This window comes from Cydia strobilella, chromosome 20 (genome assembly GCF_947568885.1).
Source record: "Cydia strobilella chromosome 20, ilCydStro3.1, whole genome shotgun sequence".
In the NCBI taxonomy this organism is placed as follows: Eukaryota; Metazoa; Arthropoda; class Insecta; order Lepidoptera; family Tortricidae; genus Cydia; species Cydia strobilella.
In genome coordinates this window covers 6345409-6364783 of record NC_086060.1, presented here as the reverse complement: position 1 = coordinate 6364783, position 19375 = coordinate 6345409, and the positions used below count along the sequence as shown (strand labels likewise).

The following is a 19375-nucleotide window of genomic DNA, read 5'->3' as shown; positions in this document are numbered from 1 at the left end:
AAGAAAGAGTCTCCTCCACTCCATACATCAATTTTCTTACCAAAACGCGAGTTGTTTTGATAATGGATCTCTGGATAATGAGATTATGGAAGATGTTTTTACATAATTTGATGTATACCATAGCGTTTGATTTATAGTAAAAATTAGGTGCGAAAAACAGATTTCATACAAATTTTTAAATGCTCCTAACATAATAATAAAAAATTTGAAAAAAACAAACATAGCTGTGGTTGATATACAACAAATTATGTCAAAATATTTTCAATAATGTATATATCCAGAGAGGAAAATGAGGACTACGTTTGTATGAAATTAACCTCCTCCACTTTCGTCTTAATCCCGACAGTCTGACTTGCTCTTGCTTGTCTGGACGTGACTGATTATTTATCGCCTTTTACAGCGATAAATAATAAAAATGCGACAAACACAATATTCGTGCTGGTACTTAGAGGCACTAGTGATTGCAATTTACCCTAAAACATGAATACGACAGACAGCACCCGAGCTGCAGTCTAGCTCGATTTACATTCGGATTACAGACATCAAACATCAAACATTTATTCAGCAAATAGGCCACAGGGGCACTTTTACATGTCAATTTTTACAAGCAATACAAAACCAAAATAACCAAAATTTACAAAAAAAAATACAAATATGGAATCAATACAATATTAGATACTTTGTCAGAGATGTATCCAGTCTAAATGTCGAATTAAACAAAAAAAAACTAATAAAAAATATACAAACAACAGACAATTACTAAAATTGTTTAGAGATGTAAAAGTCTCAAGGTGTCAGAGATAAAATATGTATAATAAATAAAAGACCTATCCTGATACCTGATTGCATACCTTCCACCATAGAGTAACTTATACTAGAGCGGTACTGTCATAGTAAATTTTGTAACCACAGTAAATTCACTGCCATCTGTCGACACACTTTAAAACTAAAAATGAAGATTTATAAAAATACGATAGAATGTATTTAAATATAGATAAATGATTTTTTTTATTTGCATTAATTATTTTTATGATTTTGACCCATGTTCTTTCACTGATATGCGTTAAAATTGTTAAATAACAAACGAAGCCGTAAACGCCATCTATACGACTGTAGGCCAAAACTAGTAGCGCCCTCTGAGCGAGAATCAAATTTTCTTGATTTTCGAGGCACGTTTTTTCCTTAGACTGTATCCATCTATTACGGAGTTATATCTATCTTTGCTTCCACTTACAAATCGAACGTCTATTCTTTCATTCCTGTCTTTTCCTATTATGTCTTGTTATTTGTGAGAACGTTAGAAAATTGTGTTCTCATTTTCTTTTTGTGTCCGTTGCAATATTTTCATTCGTAGGTATAATTTATAACCTAAAATAACCAATAAAGGATGCGGTTTAAAATCTAGTGCACAAAATTGGAGAATAATTTTAGATCTACTATAATCACAAAAATACATATAAATATTATAGGTATCTGAAATAATTTCAAGTTTTTTCAAATGCAGTAGCAAACTAAGTGATACGATATTCAGAGCAGTTGTTGTAGCTGAAACTTTTCTATTGGTGCATTCTAATTAGAATGATAGAATAACACACAACAATTAGAGTTAAGGCAAAGATAGATATAACTCCGTAATAGATGGATACAGTCTAAGGAAAAAACGTGCCTCGAAAATCAAGAAAATTTGATTCTCGTTCAGAGGGCGCTACTAGCTTTGACCTACAGTCGTATAGATGGCGTTGACGGTTTCGTTTGTTATTTAACAATTTTAACGCATATCAGTGAAAGAACATGGGTCAAAATCATAAAAATAATTAATGCAAATAAAAAAAATCATTTATCCATATTTAAATACATTTTATCGTATTTTTATAAATCTTCATTTTTAGTTTTAAAGTGTGTCGACAGATGGCAGTGAATTTACTGGGGTTACAAAATTTACTATGACAGTACCGCTCTAGTATAAGTTACTCTATGGTTAAGGTAATCACGGTCTATATCCCGGTCAATATAAGTCTAGTGGAACACACAACAAGTCTAATAACTATCATTAAATTATCACCACAAAAGTAAATTAAAATCGTATTGACAAGGTTCAGCTATGTATTAAAGTCAAGCCGCCCTACTTTTTGTAGCATTATCATTGTCTCGCTCAAACACCAGAGCGACGAGCGAATCGCATTCCTTTTTATTCGGCATGTTTATACTTCGCCTCTTAGTAAACTACCTATATGCGTCAAAATATCAATTATACCTATAGAGATACAATAACTATTGGGCTAAACAGACATAGGAAAATGTGATGTGAAGCAAATACAAAATCAGGCACATGTTGTTTTATTTCACCGACATTTACTGTTAGAATTATTGAAATTCGACACGAATATAACCTACCTTTGTCTGACAGCGCGAATTTTCTGCGTATTGTATTTTAACTTTGGAAAGCGAGCGTAATATCTAGAACGAAATGTACATCTGAAAAGGAATAGGTAGAGTACCTTTTGAAGTAACTTAAAGTAACTGCAAATTTTCCATTTCATCAAGATTTATGTAAGTGCTTGAAAGAGTTAGATCTAATGAAACCTAAAAGATGCTGAAAGCTGGGAGTGGATTGATTTTGACCTTGGGACTAGTAGCACCGCTATCTTAGTTATCGGTTGGTATTGGTAGGTAATAATGTACTAATTAATTTTACTACTGACCTAGTATCTTAAATTTAAAAAAAACAGCCTATAAACGTCCCACTGCTGGGCACCGGCCTCCTCTCTAGTGCAAAAGGGCTTAGGTTATTGTCCCCATTCGAGTTTAATGCGAGTTGGGGACTACACAATACAACTTTGAATTTCTTTGCAGATGTATGCAGGTTTCCTCACGAGGTTTTTCTTTACCGAATAACCAAATGATATTCCATACACAAGTTGTGAAAACCTCATTTTTACGAACCAGGATTTCAACCCGCGACCTCCGGATTGATCCGGATTTATCTTGTTTCTAACCAGGTTACACAATTAGAGAAGTGTTGAAGCGATTTTACACATAAATACTCTAGCTTGCGGCAGAAAGCCAGAATCACCGCCAGCGATCTTCGACGGTGACCAACGATTTGGTTCCCACAGTTACCGGATCTAAGGTAACTTCGCCTAAATGGCCGGCCGGCCCGGCCGCAAATTTCACTTCCTCTTTCGCCCCTTTTCTCGCTAATACAATCCACCTTCGCTATCGAACATAGATACTTTCGCTTATCACACCCTCAGATCGAAAATTATTGAATATTAATAACGACTCGGATCTCAAATAAGTATTCTTATCAACACACGTAATATTGTTTAGTAAAGTGTAAAGGATTAATAATATAACCCCTTTTGCAATTTCTCACTTTTGGCGATTTTTACTAAACTAATGGAAACCACTTCACGTACAGCCGGCGCTCAAACCCCAGTCAGCTTTAATTTACTTGGGCCTTCAGTATTTGCAATATTAACACTTTCATTATGAAAATGTAGCAGCAACACTTCTAAACTTCTCGCTACGTAGTAGTAGAGTTAAATCAAGTGAAAGGGGATAGGGGTTCATAGTCAATCTCTTTGAGTAAATCCATTAGTACCTCTTGGTCTAAACATTTTCACTTACATTTTTGTTATTAGTTTTTTTTATTGAATAAGGAAACGACTTACAGTCTAGAAATTAATACAAGACCTAACCTAACCTAACCTTTTTTTTTTTTTTTTTTTTTCTTTTTTTTTTTGACCCAGGGGAAATCCGTTATGGATCCCACCCGGCCCTGGAGAAGCCGAGTGGGTATGTCCGACTCACACGGACTAAAACCCCTGGGGTGTTCCACCGCTCGCTTTTGGACGGGGTTTCGGGAACGCGGCTGCCAACTTCCGATACCCCGTCAGCGTTACCTATTGGGACCCATTCTGTGGTGGCTGCTCATGCAGCGTCCTCCGCTGAAGGCGCCTCGGAACACTGGAGGGCCCTCCAGCTCAGAACCTCTTCAGGCGGGTGATGGAACTCCCGATCCATCACCCTCAGGTTCCCGTTAAGGCGGCAGCAGTAGCGGCAGCACTCTGGCTGCGAAGGCTCTTCGCCGCCTTCCTATCCTCCTGCGGCGCTGAGGAAGCGAATTGGCGTCGTCCTCGCGCATTCTTTCAGCAGCCTCCTTTCGCGTCATCACTGCGACACTGAAGTTGGCTACTGCCACCCACGCCTCCTCACTGTCAGCCATTTGGTGAATTAGTGCTGGAAGTGAGAGGTCTCCTCCCATAGCCGTGGACAGGACAGCGCGATGCTCCGCCCAAGCAGGGCACTTCGCGCGTGTGCTGGGCCGTGTCCACGGCTCTCCCGTCACAATGATGACACTCTGTGGTTGGCTCCCGTCCTACCCTCTCACACAGGTACCAGCCGAAGCAACCGTGCCCCGTCAGCAGCTGTGTGAGGTGGAAGGAGGGTGTGCCGTGTTTACGTTCGACCCATTTTTTCAGAACGGGCCGAACAGCAGTAACTAGATCCCGGCTAGCACCCGGGATTTCAAGTCGCTCCGTCCATTTATGGTAGAGGACGTCGTGCGCCTCCTCCCTCCATTTTCGGACCTCCTGAGGTCCAGGCCAGTTTTCTTCTGCTCTTGCTCGCATAACCCTCCAGTATACGCTGGATTGGACCTCAGCTTCGGGGTATGCCCCCCCTTCTGACGTTCGTGACTGGGCTTCCCCCAGCCACGCATCCCATCGGCACGCCAGTCACACCTTGGGATTGGGGATTTTTTATAGTGGTTAACTCCACGTGACCTTCCTCTCAGTGAGGCAGGTCCCCGATCCGCTCAATGCGGGTTACGGGTTGCCCGACGGTGGCCGAAGCCACAACGCCGCACCGGGCGGTCTGCGCCAACCCACGGCAGCTCGTTTCCGAGCACCGACTCCGTCCCAGTGGGACCTGGCGTCTCACACTGTGCCCTCTGCTGGTTTCAGAGGGACACGCGGAGCCGCACATCGGGACCCCTCTCCTCAGGCCTGTCCGGTTTGGGAGGCCCTGTCCGGCATAGCCCTGAGGATCATTGGAGCACACAAACACGGCATTAAAGCCAGCGCAGGAGAAAACTCGACTGCCATTGCCGACTGTGACTGGTAGTTTGCAGAGGGAGAATAGCAAACGCGCAACTGAGCGGCTATCCTCCCCCTCCCAGGGTGCACCACAAGGAGGTCTACCAGCCCTGCACCCCAACCAGCCCTGCACCCCAACCTAACCTAACCTTTTTTTTTTTTTTTTTTTTTTTTTTTTTTTTTTTTTTTTTTTTTTTTCGTTGGAAAAATGCTTTATGCATACCCACACCCTCGGGGGAGAAAGTGCGGGTTATGTGGGACTCGGCAAAAGGCGCCACTACCCACTAAAAAACCAACGGTATGCCTGCGCGCCGCCAATGGGGCGTGGCCACGGGTTCTCTTAAGTACGCAACCGTGACCACGCCGGCGCCGCCCGCCACTACCACATGCAGCGGGCCCTTCTCTGGGGGGGGGGCTAGGGAGTAACTTCTAGCCCTGCCTCCTCAGAAGGCGCGTGGGCACACCACGCGCGCCTTCTCTGCGAGGCCTATGTAATGGGCAGCGACGCCCCCGCGCCGCTGCCCAGACCTCGCTAGGTAGGGGGGAGGAGATGGGCATACGCCCTCCTCCGAGCCCCTGCGCGCTTGCGGCGGATCGGGTGCGAGGCTGGGTCGGCCTCCCGTTCCCTCTCCGCTGCCTCCTTCTGCGACATTACATCCTCGCAGAAGGAGAGGACCGCTTTCCACGACCTCTCGTCGGCGACCATAGCCTTAACTACGGCCGGCAAGGAGAGGTCGTCCCCCACCACTGCCATGAGGTCACGGCGCTGCCCCGCCCAGGCTGGGCATTCCTCCAGGGTATGCTGCGCCGTGTCCTCGCCGCAGCTGCACTGGTGACACTCGGCCGTCACCTCCCGTCTTGCGAACCGGTGCAGGTAGCTCCCGAAGCAGCCATGACCCGTGAGCACCTGCACCAACCGGAAGGTTAGCGAGCCCCGCTCTCTTTCCAGCCAGTCTTGTAGGACCGGCCGGACCGCCTCGACAGTCCTGTGTCCTCCCTCGCGCCCAGCTAGTTCTTCCTCCCATTGGAGGACGATGGACTGCCGGACGAGGAGCCTCTGCGCCTCTACTTCCCTGGGCGCAGGATGGTACTCCTGGAGCCGGAGGTCCCTGCGCCACTCGTACAGGGCCGCTTGGGCCTCCGCCTCCAGATCCCAAGGAGGCGTTCCCGCTAATAGGCACGCCGCATCATATGAGGTGGTGCGGTACCCGCGTACGACGCTGATGGCCATCGCCCTCTGAGCCTTCCTCAGCAGGGCGACATTTCGGGCCACCAGAGTCACCGCCCAGATCGGCGCCCCGTACAGGGCCATCGATCGCACCACCCCCATATACAGACGGCGGCTCGCAACCTCCGGCCCCCCGATGTTGGGCATCAGCCTCTTCAGTGCGGCCGATGCTGCCATTAGTCGGGGGGTCAGGCGGGCAAAGTGCTCGCGGAAGCTCCAGCGGGAGTCGAGGACAAGTCCAAGATATTTCATGTTGGACTCTACCTCGATTCGAGTGCCACCAACGACGATGCTGGATCCTGCAGGTGGGGCCTTCCGGGGCTATCCGGCATAGCCCTGAGGGTCATTGGAGCACGCAAGCCCCTTCACCACGGCAAGGTGACAGCATTCGAAGGGGAACCTAACCTAACCTAACCTAACCTAACCTAACCAGTCACGTGCCACCCTGCGTCGTAGCAACATCTTTTCCGCCGAGCTCCGCAGTTAAAAATTCGTGGACGTGGCAATTCTTACCCGATCGGGACAAAATAAACGTCAGTGTGTGCGGAATAGTGCGGCCGATCTATTGGATTACAGTGAGTGTACGGCAGTGCTCAGTGAAAACCGCAAAGTGCAATAAACCACGTTTTTAGAGGTTAAACACCTTCAAACAGCCGTCTACAGCCTCACAGGACATCGGTATCGCTACTTGCGATACATCGCCGGAAGCGCCTCAACGAGCCCCACAATTTGACACCCCGCACGCCTCCGGGCGACACGCCGTTGGAGCACAAAAGCCAAAAAAACAAAAACCACGTGGCGGCGTGGTCGAAGATCCAGCGGTGTTCGGCTGATTCTGACGACGCAGCAAGAAGGAACACATCTCCAGGACACGTACGGTACCTTTTTTGGAATTTTTGGTCAGTCAGTTTTCAAGACATTAACTTTTCAAAATTAAAACTTTGAAGTGCAATAGTGAAAAATCTTCAGGCAGACGATATACTTTTCGCATTAGATCCTGTTGCGCGCTTACAAGAAGAAGAGTTCTACAAAGTTTGGAAAATTTTTGGACAATATTTCACATAAAAAATTTAGTTTAAATATATTTTTAGAGAAATTAAGTCTGCATAAAATATTTGTATTGTACGTGTCTGTATTATTATTGTCTATTGTAGGTGTATATTTTATCTTAATTTTGCAATTTTTTGTGTATTTTTATGTCAAGCGGTACCGGAGTTATCGAATTTTAACTCATTTTTGGCCTTAAATTCCAAATTAATAAAAAATATTGTTTTTTCTTCATAAAATCAGGTTTAGAATAGTAATACCACCTTGGGAAACCGAAAACCCGGACCCCGTAGCGTGTAAATTCAGCAGATACCGGTTTTTCCGCCATTTTATTTTTTCGATACCAAATTTCAAATAGGTTTTTCTCGGGTACCGTTTGACGTACAGATCTCGGATTTTCACCCTAGGCATAACTTTTTTACCAAGAACCGATATTTACCGGTTTTGGGTGAATATCTCAATAACTATTTTTAAGGACTGAGACCACTTTTAAAGAATAGAGGAGATAAGGCCAATAGTAGGAGAGAAAACCCGAACCTCCTCCGACCAACGGTTCCCAAGTTATAGGTCTTCAAACATTGACATTGACAGTTCGGCGGCCATCTTGCCTATTTTCAACTAACGATAACTTGGCAACCGAGGGTGCTAGAGACACGCGGTTTTCTTTGCAGAGAACACACGAGGCCAAACAACCGTCCCCAACGGTTTCCAGGAGTTTTCAAGACAATTTTGGACTGAAAATTCCTGAAAATTTTGGAGATCTGAAAGTGGTCCCAGACGCTAGAATAAGTCTAGCTTAGTAGCCCTAGCCAAAATCCAGGCTTTCTACGACCCCCGGAAGCGAAGATACGGGCGGTCAAAGTTCGACTTTGACAGTTCTCGCCGCCATCTTGGAAAAATCTAAACAGCCATATCTTCCTAACGGTAGGTCGTGGAGAGCTGCGGTTTTCAAGTCTCATACCAGCGCGGGGCCCTCTACGTGGAGACTCACCTTTCAGGACTCCTTCAGGACTTTCAGGAATTCATAAAGTCAATAAAATTTTCAGTCCTGAAGGGTGACTCAAAGGATAGGGCTTACCGAGACGAGAAAAACGAGCCCAAGCACGGTGGAATTGGCCGAAGGGTTCCCGAGTTACGGACAGATACCCAATCCGATACCGGTTTTGGGGACCGATACCGAAAATTTTGAACCGCCACTGCTCGGAAACCCGTTGGACTGGTCCGGTCGTGTTTGGTACCGTTGGAAAGGTCTCGGAGAGAGCTATCTTTTGGGTTTGGAATTTTGGCTCTACGTAGAGTTCAAAAATATAAACTAGATTTTAAGTAGTTTTAAGACTAAATATAGAGTCAGAGACTCTAGTAGCCTTATTTAGCAGTAGAAAGCCGACAGTAGAGCTGCGACTCTACATTAAGACACAACAACTTTCAATATTTCTAATATTTTCAATATTTTCTTCGCGCTTTAGACAGCACCCCCTCTTTACAGGGGTGATAAATAAACATATATACAATAGGGTAACTGACTGAAAGTCGGTCCTTATTGACTGACCCAGCAAAACCTCCAACAATGATAGGATTTAGAACACCGGTCAAAAAGGCCACCAAATCTCCGTCAAAAGACACGGCTAAGAGCCCGAACAAAAGTGTCAGAAGGAGCATTGACAAATGGGAAGCGGCTAGCGGGGATGTTACTCAGACTTTGATCCCCACAGTCATCCCAACAACATCGCAGGCTGGGCCTGCAGGAGTTCCACCCCAAACAAGACAAGCTATCCCAAACTCGGTGGAAAAAGGCCCGCAGCGGAGAGTAGCGGAGGCCAGGGCTCTGCTTGAGAAAGCAAAGGCCCAAATGAAGTTGTCAGGGAATATTAAAAGGGAAATAAAAGCCACCGTCCAGGAAGTAATTGAACAAATGTATAATATAGTGAAGGAATTGGCAAAGGACTTAAAAACAGAACAGGATAGAAAAGAGAGTTCCGGGAGGGTGGTGCCTGGAGCAACTGCTTCAGACACAACCTTCACGCTGGATGAGGAGCAAAACCGGCCTCCAAACACAACGAGAGAAAGAGAGGTAGACGAAAGGAGATGGACGAATGAAGAAGAAGCTCGAGAGATTAAAACTCTCATACAACGAAATACCTTGTTGCTAGAGGAAAACACAGCAAAAATGGACGAGCTGAAGGCCTCGATGGAGACCCAGCGGGAAACCCTAGAGAGGGTGGCGACGACCGCGACGTACGCAAGCGTAGCGGCGGCGGCCCCAAACACGGCGCAGGGTGCAGGACCAACCTCCAGGAGAGGTACTCTGCACTCGGTGGTCGTAACCTCGACGGACGAAACCGAAACGGGAGACGAGGTCCTCGGCAAGATAAGGAAAGCGGTGGACGCCAAGGACGGGTGGATCAAGGTGGAAAGGGTACGGAAAGCAAAAGATAGGAAAATCATAATGGGGTTGGCAACTAGGGAGGAAAGGGAAAAGATTAAAGAAAGGCTAGCGAAAGAGGGAACTAATCTCGTCGTCGAGGACGCGAAGAATAAGGACCCCCTTCTGGTCCTTAGGAGTGTCCTCACTATAAACTCCGACGAGGATATAGTGAGGGCTCTAAGGAACCAGAACAAGGGAATTTTCCGCGACCTCGAGGATTTTATTTTTATTTTTTATTTTATTTTAAGGTTCACCGACAGTTATTACATTGAGGCTTACATCTATTCAAACATTAATTACATGCTAAATGTATAACTAATTACTGGTAAACACCACATGCGAATAATTTAAAACCAAAGTCAACGACAAAGCCGACACATTTGAACACCTTATTATTGTAGAATAAGGAGCAAAGCGCAACCATGATGTCGACTGTTTAAGTTGTATTATTAAATATGGAATTAAAACTAAATATACTAACTACTAGTGAATAAATTTCTAATTTTGGACAAGGAGTCAAAGTGAATGTCGAACTTGTCACTATATTTATTTATTAAAATGCTCAAGCGTGGTACCGGGGAGTTTGACCCTAAAACAGTTCGGCGCTGGGGGCGAGACAGTGGCTTGATAGCAAAACGCGGTGTTCTTCTTATGATGAGGATGAAGAGAACAGGGTGGAAATTAAATACAGAAGGAGGACCCGAAACCCACATACTTGTCACGTTGTGGCCTGTGTCTCTCCCATAATATGGCAGAGGGCGACGGGGGTGGGAACCGTCCATTTGGACCTCCAACGCGTAAGGGTGGAAGACCAGACGCCATTGGTGCAGTGCACTCGCTGCCTGGGCTTCGGCCACGGCAAGCGATACTGCACTGCAGCAGCGGACTTATGCAGCCACTGCGGTGGTCCCCACCTACGCTCCGAGTGTGCTGACTGGCTCGCGAGAGTCCCTCCGAAGTGTCAAAACTGTGAAAAGGCCGAATTGGAAGACACAGAGCACAACGCGTTCAGTCTGGCTTGCCAAACACGCAAAAGATGGGACGAAATAGCAAGGTCGAGCGTGGCATATTGCTAAAGGCGCCCCTGGCAATCCAATACCTTACCAGCTTGCACAAGCTAACCTGCAGCGAAAGAAACTTGCCACTGAGGAGCTCTATGCAGAGGCGAAGCAGCGAGGTATCGCTGTCGCGCTTCTCCAAGAGCCCTATGTAGGAGGGGCAAAAGTGACAAGAAGCTACAAGGGAGTACGAATCTTCCAGGGCACTGGCGCGGGGGAGGGAACAGTAAAGGCTGCGATCGCCGTCTTTGACGACGACATTAAGGTAACACAATACCCGAAACTCACCACCGACAATGTTGTAGCAGTGAGCATCCAAACCAGTGCCTGGGAAGTCGTACTCGTTTCCCTGTATCTTGAACCAGACCAACCCATGGAACCCCACCTTGAGCAACTTGAGAAAGTCGCAAAAGAACTAAAACCGCAGAGGTGGATAATAGGAGGAGACTTTAATGCGAAAAGCACCTGGTGGGGTAGCCCTGTAGTCGATGGCAGAGGGGAACAGCTGGCCACTACACTGGATGAGCTTGGCCTGAACATACTCAATAGAGGGGATACTCCAACATTCGACACCGTGAGAGGCGGCAAACACTACACAAGCTATGTTGATGTAACGGCCTGCTCCATTGACATACTGGACCTGGTAGACGACTGGAGAGTTGATCAGGGGCTGACAAGCTCGGACCACAACGGCATTATATTTAAAGTCAAGCTGACAAAACTGGTTGGCATAACGGTACAAAGGACAACAAGGAAATTCAACACTAAGAAAGCCAATTGGTCTGAGTTTTATGGAAAATTCAGAAAATTGCTGCAAGATCACAAAATAGTAAAATCAGAAATAGAAAGCTTAAACAACAATATAAAAATAGAAAAAGTAGTAACAGAATTTAACGCTGCAATAGAAGAAGCCTGTATATCGTCTATGCCTAAAAAGAAAGTCAAACAACAACTTACATTGCCGTGGTGGTCCGAGGAACTCGCCAAAATGAAAAAAGGGGTCGCTACCAGGAAGCGCAGGATAGGGTGTGCTGCCCCAGTCCGGAGGTCAAAAGTAGTAGAAGAGTACGTACAATACAAAGAAGAGTATGAAAGGGCAGCGGCAAAAGCGCAAGTGGACAGTTGGAAGGACTTCTGCCATAAACAAAGCAGAGAAGGGAGGGCATCTACCGGGTAATTGGAAGAACCGCACGCAGGGAAGAGGACTCACCGCTAGAGAAGGATGGAGTAGTGCTCGATGCGAAGAGTTCAGTGCGCCTGCTAGCGGAAACTTTCTACCCCAAGGACTGTACCACTAGCGACAATGACTACCATCGTCAAGTGAGGGAGAGAGCCGACATTTTGAACGACGGGGAGCAAGATAACACTTGCGAACCCTCGTTCACAATGGCGGAACTGAAACGTGCGTACGACTCCTTCAACCCAAAGAAAGCCCCAGGGGAGGACGGCTTTACCTCTGATATTTGCCTTCACGCCATAGAAACGGACCCAGAGACGTTCCTTGCACTGCTTAATAAATGTTTAAGCCGAGGATACTTCCCTAGGGCTTGGAAAACCGCAACGGTGGTGGTCCTCCGAAAGCCTGGTAGAGGAGACTATACAACGCCCAAATCGTACAGGCCAATAGGACTGCTTCCGATCATGGGTAAAGTGTTTGAGAAGATGGTGGTGAACAGGCTAAAGTTTTACTTGCTGCCCCAAATGAGTGATCGCCAATACGGGTTCATGCCACAGCGCAGCACCGAGGACTCCCTTTATGCCCTAATGAAATACATACGAAAGAAATTAGACTCTAAAAAGATCGTAACACTAATATCACTGGACATAGAGGGGGCCTTCGATGGTGCTTGGTGGCCGGCTATCAGGTCCCGGTTGGCGGAAGAGAATTGCCCAGTTGAACTGAGACGCGTAATCGATAGCTACCTCACAGACCGAAGAGTAACAGTTAGATACGCGGGAGAGCAATACAGTCTGGACACCACCAAGGGATGCGTACAGGGATCGATAGCGGGCCCCATTCTGTGGAACTTGCTCTTGGACCCACTACTTAAAAGTTACGGGCAAAGGGGCGACTACTGCCAGGCATTCGCAGACGATGTCGTACTTGTCGTTGATGGGAATACCGCTCTGGAAATTGAAACGCGCGCAAACGCTGCTCTCGACCATGCTCGGGAGTGGGGTGTCAGTAATAAGCTTCGATTCGCACCGCATAAAACTAATGCAATGGTAATTACACGGAGGCTCAAGTATGACACCCCTCGACTGAGTATGGGCGGAACCAGCATCGCCATGGTAAAAGAGATGAAATTACTTGGTGTAACCATCGACGACAAGCTGACTTTTAACAGCCATGTTTCGAATGTCTGCAGGAAAGCGATAGCAGTCTATAAACAGCTATCTAGGGCTGCCAAGACAGACTGGGGGCTCCATCCTGAAGTCGTAAAAATAATATATGTGGCAACCGTAGAGCCCATCATACTGTATGCCGCTAGTGTTTGGGCGCATGCTGCAAACAAATTGGGTGTCCAAAAGCAGTTGGCAGTGGTGCAACGCGGAATGGCGCAGAAGATATGCAAGGCATACCGCACCGTGTCCCTCAACTCGGCGCTGGTTCTGGCGGGGATGCTCCCTCTTGACCTCCGAGTCCGAGAGGCGGCTTCGTTGTACGAAGCCAAGAAGGGAGAGTCTCTGCCTGCCCTGTGGCCTGGAGATAGAGAGGTGGAACAAATGGCATCCGCAACTGAAATGCCTCATCCTGCGGATCGCGAAGAATTGAGGGTGGTTCGCCTGGTGAACCAAGACGATGTGAACTCGAACAGTGAGTTCGATGTGCGAATATTTACCGATGGCAGCAGGCTTGAGGGCGGGGTTGGAGCCTCACTTTCTATTTGGAAGGGAGAAACCGAAACCAAAGCCCACAAGCTTGCTCTATCGAGATACTGTACGGTTTACCAGGCGGAGCTCCTTGCCCTGTGCAGGGCCACTAGGGAAGCAAAGAAGTATGCCGAGAAATCGTATGGAGTCTACAGCGACTCTATGGCAGCCCTTCAAACAATACAAAACCACAGTTGCCTTCACCCCCTCGCTGTAGAGGCCAGAGAGAATTTAAAAGCTATGTCTCTCCAGGGTAAGGTAGTCACCCTACACTGGATTAAAGCTCACGCAGGGTTAGAAGGCAACGAGCGGGCAGACGAGTTGGCGAAAGGAGCAGCAGTAGGCTCCAAACGAAAGCCGGACTATGACCAATGCCCGGTTTCATTCGTCAAGCGTAGCATTCGCATGTCGACGCTTGACGAATGGAATCGGAGGTATAAGTCTGGCGAAACGGCTTCCATCACGAAGTTATTCTTCCCAGATGCAGTGGCGGCTTATAGGGTGACAAGGAAATCAGAGCCAAACAACCTAAAGACGCAGTTGATGACGGGACACGGTGGATTCTCTGAGTATTTAAACCGCTTCAAGTGCAAGGAGAGTCCATCGTGCGTCTGTGACAACAATACGCAAGAAACGGTGCCACATATAATATTTGAGTGTCCAGTTCATGATAGTGAGCGCTTTGATATGGAGCAAAAAATTAAAATTAGTATAACTGCCGACAAACTACACAACATAATGGCTAGTGCGGAAATGGACCAATTTATAGAGTTCTGCTTAAAAATTGTGAGAAGAGTCGTAAAAAGAAATAAAACTAGATAGAAATATATGTTTTTAAAATATAGTAAATATATTTAAGAAAAACATAAAAAACCCAGTAGGAATAATCAAAAGAGAGAGCCAAACTCGTGTCATAAGAAACGCACAATATGTATATTAGATTTAAGATAATAATACAATAGCGAATATATGAAAAATGTAACATAGATAATAATATTAAATATAAGCATGTAATAAGAAATTGTATAAAAAGCGCTACCCATGCAGTGAGCACTCATGAATAAAGTTCAAACCCTGTTTCCTTATTTTTCCCGAATAGTAAGTAATAAGTAATAAGCTGATAGGTGGGACTACCCACATAAGGAACGAAAGAGATGAATGAAAGAAAGATCAAGTATGAAGTATGCTAGTACGAGAGGTATACAAGCGAGAACTGGTATGAATGAAAAACTAGCTAGGCAAAGTCTCCGATCATGTTGGAGGAGCACTGTTAAAAAAAAAAAAAAAAAAAAAAAAAAAAAAAAAAAAAAAAAAAAAAAACCTAACCTAACCTAACCTAACCTTAAGGAGGTTTGTGTGCCCATGCCATTTAAATTTTCACAGATGATGTATTTCTGTTGCCGCTGTAACAACAAATACTAAAAAGTACGGAACCCTCGGTGGGCGAGTCCGAATCGCACTTGGCCGCTTTTTTATACTAAATTCTTACAAGTTGTTGCAAATTCAAATGCCGTGAGAAAATCACACGAACACTAGATTATTTATATGTTCAAGGGCAGACTTCAACCAAAACGTTACTAGGTTAAAAAAAAATCACAAGCACGTCTTATTTTCATTTAATTTCATTATATTACCCTGCATACCACAGAAGTATAATTTTAATATAAAATACCTACTGATAATAAATAGGTGAGGTTCGAGCAAAAATTACAAACAATAGTATATTTCCAGAGTTAATTACGTGCGATGGCCATATATTCGCAAGTTTCACACAGCGCACCATATCTTTTGTCTACTTCTAATTTTCTGGCTTTACGCCTCCTTTTAGTTAAGTAACAATTTAGCGTTGTGTGTTTAATAGGGATTGCAGTTTAGTACGAGATTACTGAGGGAGTGGGGGCAATTAAAGACTTCTTCGCAGACGACTCCGCGGGCAGACCCTAGTATAAAAGAATTAACCGTTTAAATTCGGTCCTTTACTATAATTTCCACTGTAACAAATATTAACTTCCGATATATTGACAATCGGATTTTAAATAATTAACAATCATTAATTAACACGAAATTGACAATCGGCCGTAATAATGAAGTACTTTATTAATTACGCTCATCGCAATTCCAATTATTTAATATTTACACAACGATTGTCTGAATCGCTTTGGAATATTTCTGATGATATAACCTCAACCAATAATGATGACTGTTTAAGTTATTTGTTTTACAAGGGGTTGCCCCTTGTAAAACAAATAACGAGGGTTAAACAAATCTTGCCACCGAGTGAAACACAAAATTTTCACCACACCAACGCGAGGAAAATCCTAACTGTTAAAATATCATACAAAATAAAACCACATCAAATCTAAATGAACGTTATTAAAAAACCTGCCAATTGCGAGTCGGATTCGCGCATCGAGGGTTCCGTACTTTTTAGTATTTGTTGTTATAGCGGCAACAGAAATACATCATCTGTGAAAATTTCAACTGTCCCGCTATCACAGTTCATGAGATACAGCCTGGAGACAGACAGACAGACGGACAGACGGACAGCTAGACGGACAGATGGACAGCGGAGTCGTAGTAATAGGGTCCCGTTTTTATCCTTTGGGTACGGAACCCTAAACAACATTCAATATCATTATTTAAATGTCAATTCTACCAGCCAACATAAAGAAACAACTCTAAATTAGCATCAGACTACTTTGCCCCACGTGTGGATAAAATGCAACTTTTCCATCAGTTTTTGAACAATCAAAAGAGCCTTTAACCAGCTGGAGTGGTTTTGAGATATAACAACAAGCTTATTGAAAATAAATAACTCTTTTTTTGGCATTTACAAGGTCGCCGTCGGACCTCCAGCTCATCAGTTTGTTTCCCACACAGCTACACAGTATACCTATCTTATCTATACAACCCATTCAATAACCTGTCGAAAGGCGACAAAAATACTTATCGTTCACTCCATGGCCCGAGTGATACTTATCTTGACCCCATTAACGGTGACTTTAAAAATATACCTAATGTTAGAATGAAAAAAATATAATTGCTCTATTATAGGGTTCCGTACCCAAAGGGTAACAACGGGACCCTATTACTAAGACTCCGCTGTCCGTCCGTCTGTCTGTCTGTCTGTCACCAGGCTGTATCTCATGAACCGTGATAGCTATTTAGTTGAAATTTTCACAGATGTATTTCTGTTGCCGCTATAACAACAAATACTAAAAACAGAATAATATAAATATTTGTGTGCGGCTTCCATACAACAAACGTGATTTTTTTGCCGTTTGTTTGCTAAATGGTACGGAACCGTTCGTACGCGAGTCCGACTCGCACTTGGCCGGGTTTTTTATCAATGTTTTACTGTATTGCGATTATTTATGCGAGTATAATATCGACGCGTGCAAGTGCAATGTGCAAGTTGCAGTAGATTCTCAAAATTTCCGAAAACTGTAAAAAGGTTTGACAGTGTTGCACAAGAAATATCGAGAACATTTCATGGGAACCGCAATTTTTGAAAATTCTCTGGCATAGCAATGTGCCAGAGCCAAAAATAACAGATATGCTCCACTGCCCTATATGTGATAACAAAAGGGACATTGTGTAAAATAATAACCACTCTTGCAGATCGAATTTAAACTCACGTGAGACACACTAACTTAGATAACTTAGCTTATACCGCTAGGCCACCAGCGCTTCCGCTTAAATAATAAACATCCCCAGAATGGGGGTTTATTAGTGCAGACATCCAGTGTCTTTGCAAAAGACTGTCTGGTCTATCCGCTAACATATTTAGAATGCTGTTGGGACTGCCCTGGATTCTGCTTCTAATAGACACAATCTTTTTGCGCATTACGGCGTGGAAGTTCTCTAAGCAAACATTCCAGATACGCTGCAGAATCTAGGGAGTCCCATCAGGACCCTAAACATGTTATTATAAAGGACTCGTAGGAATTATATTTTATCCCTTTTTTGCAAATACATAAGTCAAAATGACAGATAAAGACAAACGATTCATAGTTAATTCAGGCCAGTAACGCGTTTATGAATAACGCCATTATAAGTGCAGGAGTATTAGTCGAGTACCTACATCGTATTGGCAAGCTGTCAGAGCACACGTCAAGTACATCACAGGGTATTTTGAAAGCGTTGGCTGCGAGCAACAAGTGACCCGAATGGAACGATAACATACCAGAATGTACGCGCTGTACGGTGCACACATTCAGCCTACAAATAAAAACCAGTCGAGTACTTTTAAAAACGAATTCTACTCTATATTTAAAATAACAGGAACCAATTCCACTTTTCGTTTTTTTTTTATGTAATATAATTATGTATCAGTGTAAGTCCTGAGTGAACGCTCAAGTTGGGCGTGCAGCGATGCGGGGCGTGCGGCGTCCATGTTAAACAAAATGGGGTATAGGAGCGGCCTTAGTGCGCGCTCACGCTGCTCACATCACTTATGAGCCCGACGCCACGCTGCACGCCCCGCCTAACGCTCTGCTTCGAGCGTCCACTCAGGCCTTACACTTAGACATAAGCGTGCGCCTGTGAGAGCCTTTAGGAGCTGGTGTGATGAAAAATACTGTACTTATCTGTGAAAGTTTACGTATTCACTATTGTGCCGTCGCTATCACAACATAAAACGGAGCCATTTACCATTTTTTGTCCAGGTACTCTTTATTTTCTTTGTAAATAGGTATTTGTTTTTTACAAACCCATTTTATGTTTAAAATTTTCGCACTGTTGATATATAAGTATGTTCCTCACTCCTCACCAAGCTATGGTGGGAAACAAAAAAAGTGAGACTATGACAAAGACAAATAATAATCTCTGCTACTTCTATTGAAAGGTCCATAAGACCATGTTTGATGGTTTTAGTGTTTGTTCCTCTCTCATTTTCTCAAAGGTTAGCTGGAAGAGATATATATTAGCGATAAGTTCGCCTTTGTACATACATATTTGTATCATATTTGTTATTTATATCATACATACCACCCCGATCAACTATCCCCCCCCCATCCCCCTTGTCTGTTCCATAGTTATACTTCCTTAAAATTTTATTTAAGGCCTCTCTACAACTCATCGTCTATATTGTTATCTTTATCTACCTACTACGCTGGAAGCACTTTGTACTCTAGAAACACTTACCAAGATAAGCATTGTCAAAGTTTAAAGTGCTTTTCCGCCCACGGTAAAGCCAAGACTAAAACAGTTCCTCTTCGGCTAAAATAATTCCGTAGCTTTTTGAACTGTTATTATCTCGTGGTCACCACACATAGGCACAATTTGACTTGTAATATGCTTCTTCACACTATTTTATACCATCATTATATCAGCCGACAGACGTCCACTGCTGGACATAGGCCTCCCCCAGGGATCACCACGGACCATCTTGTTGTGGGTCTTTTCCTGCTGCGTTTTCCGGTTCGCGGTCGCCACTCAAGAACCTTTCTGCCCCATCGGCCATCGGTTCCGCGAGCAATGTGGCCCACTGCAACTTAAGTCTGGCAATTCTCTATGTCCACAACTTTGGTTCTCCTGCGGATCTCCTTTTTTCTGATCCGATCACGCAGGGAAACTCAGAGCATAGCTCGCTCCATTGCTCTTTGAGTGACCTTCAGCCTTCTTATGAGGCCCATTGTGAGCG

At 44.6% G+C, this 19375-nt stretch overlaps 1 protein-coding gene across 1 annotated transcript in view; it reads right to left on the bottom strand.

Annotated features, from left to right (window-relative positions):
* LOC134750777 (uncharacterized) overlaps positions 1-4634 on the bottom strand; it is a 44115-nt gene extending 39481 nt beyond the window's left edge. The window contains exon 1 of the mRNA XM_063686020.1: positions 4386-4634. Within this exon, the coding sequence (XP_063542090.1) occupies positions 4386-4634 (249 nt within the window). The remainder of the gene's footprint in view (positions 1-4385) is intronic.
* Positions 4635-19375: the final 14741 nt, after the last annotated feature.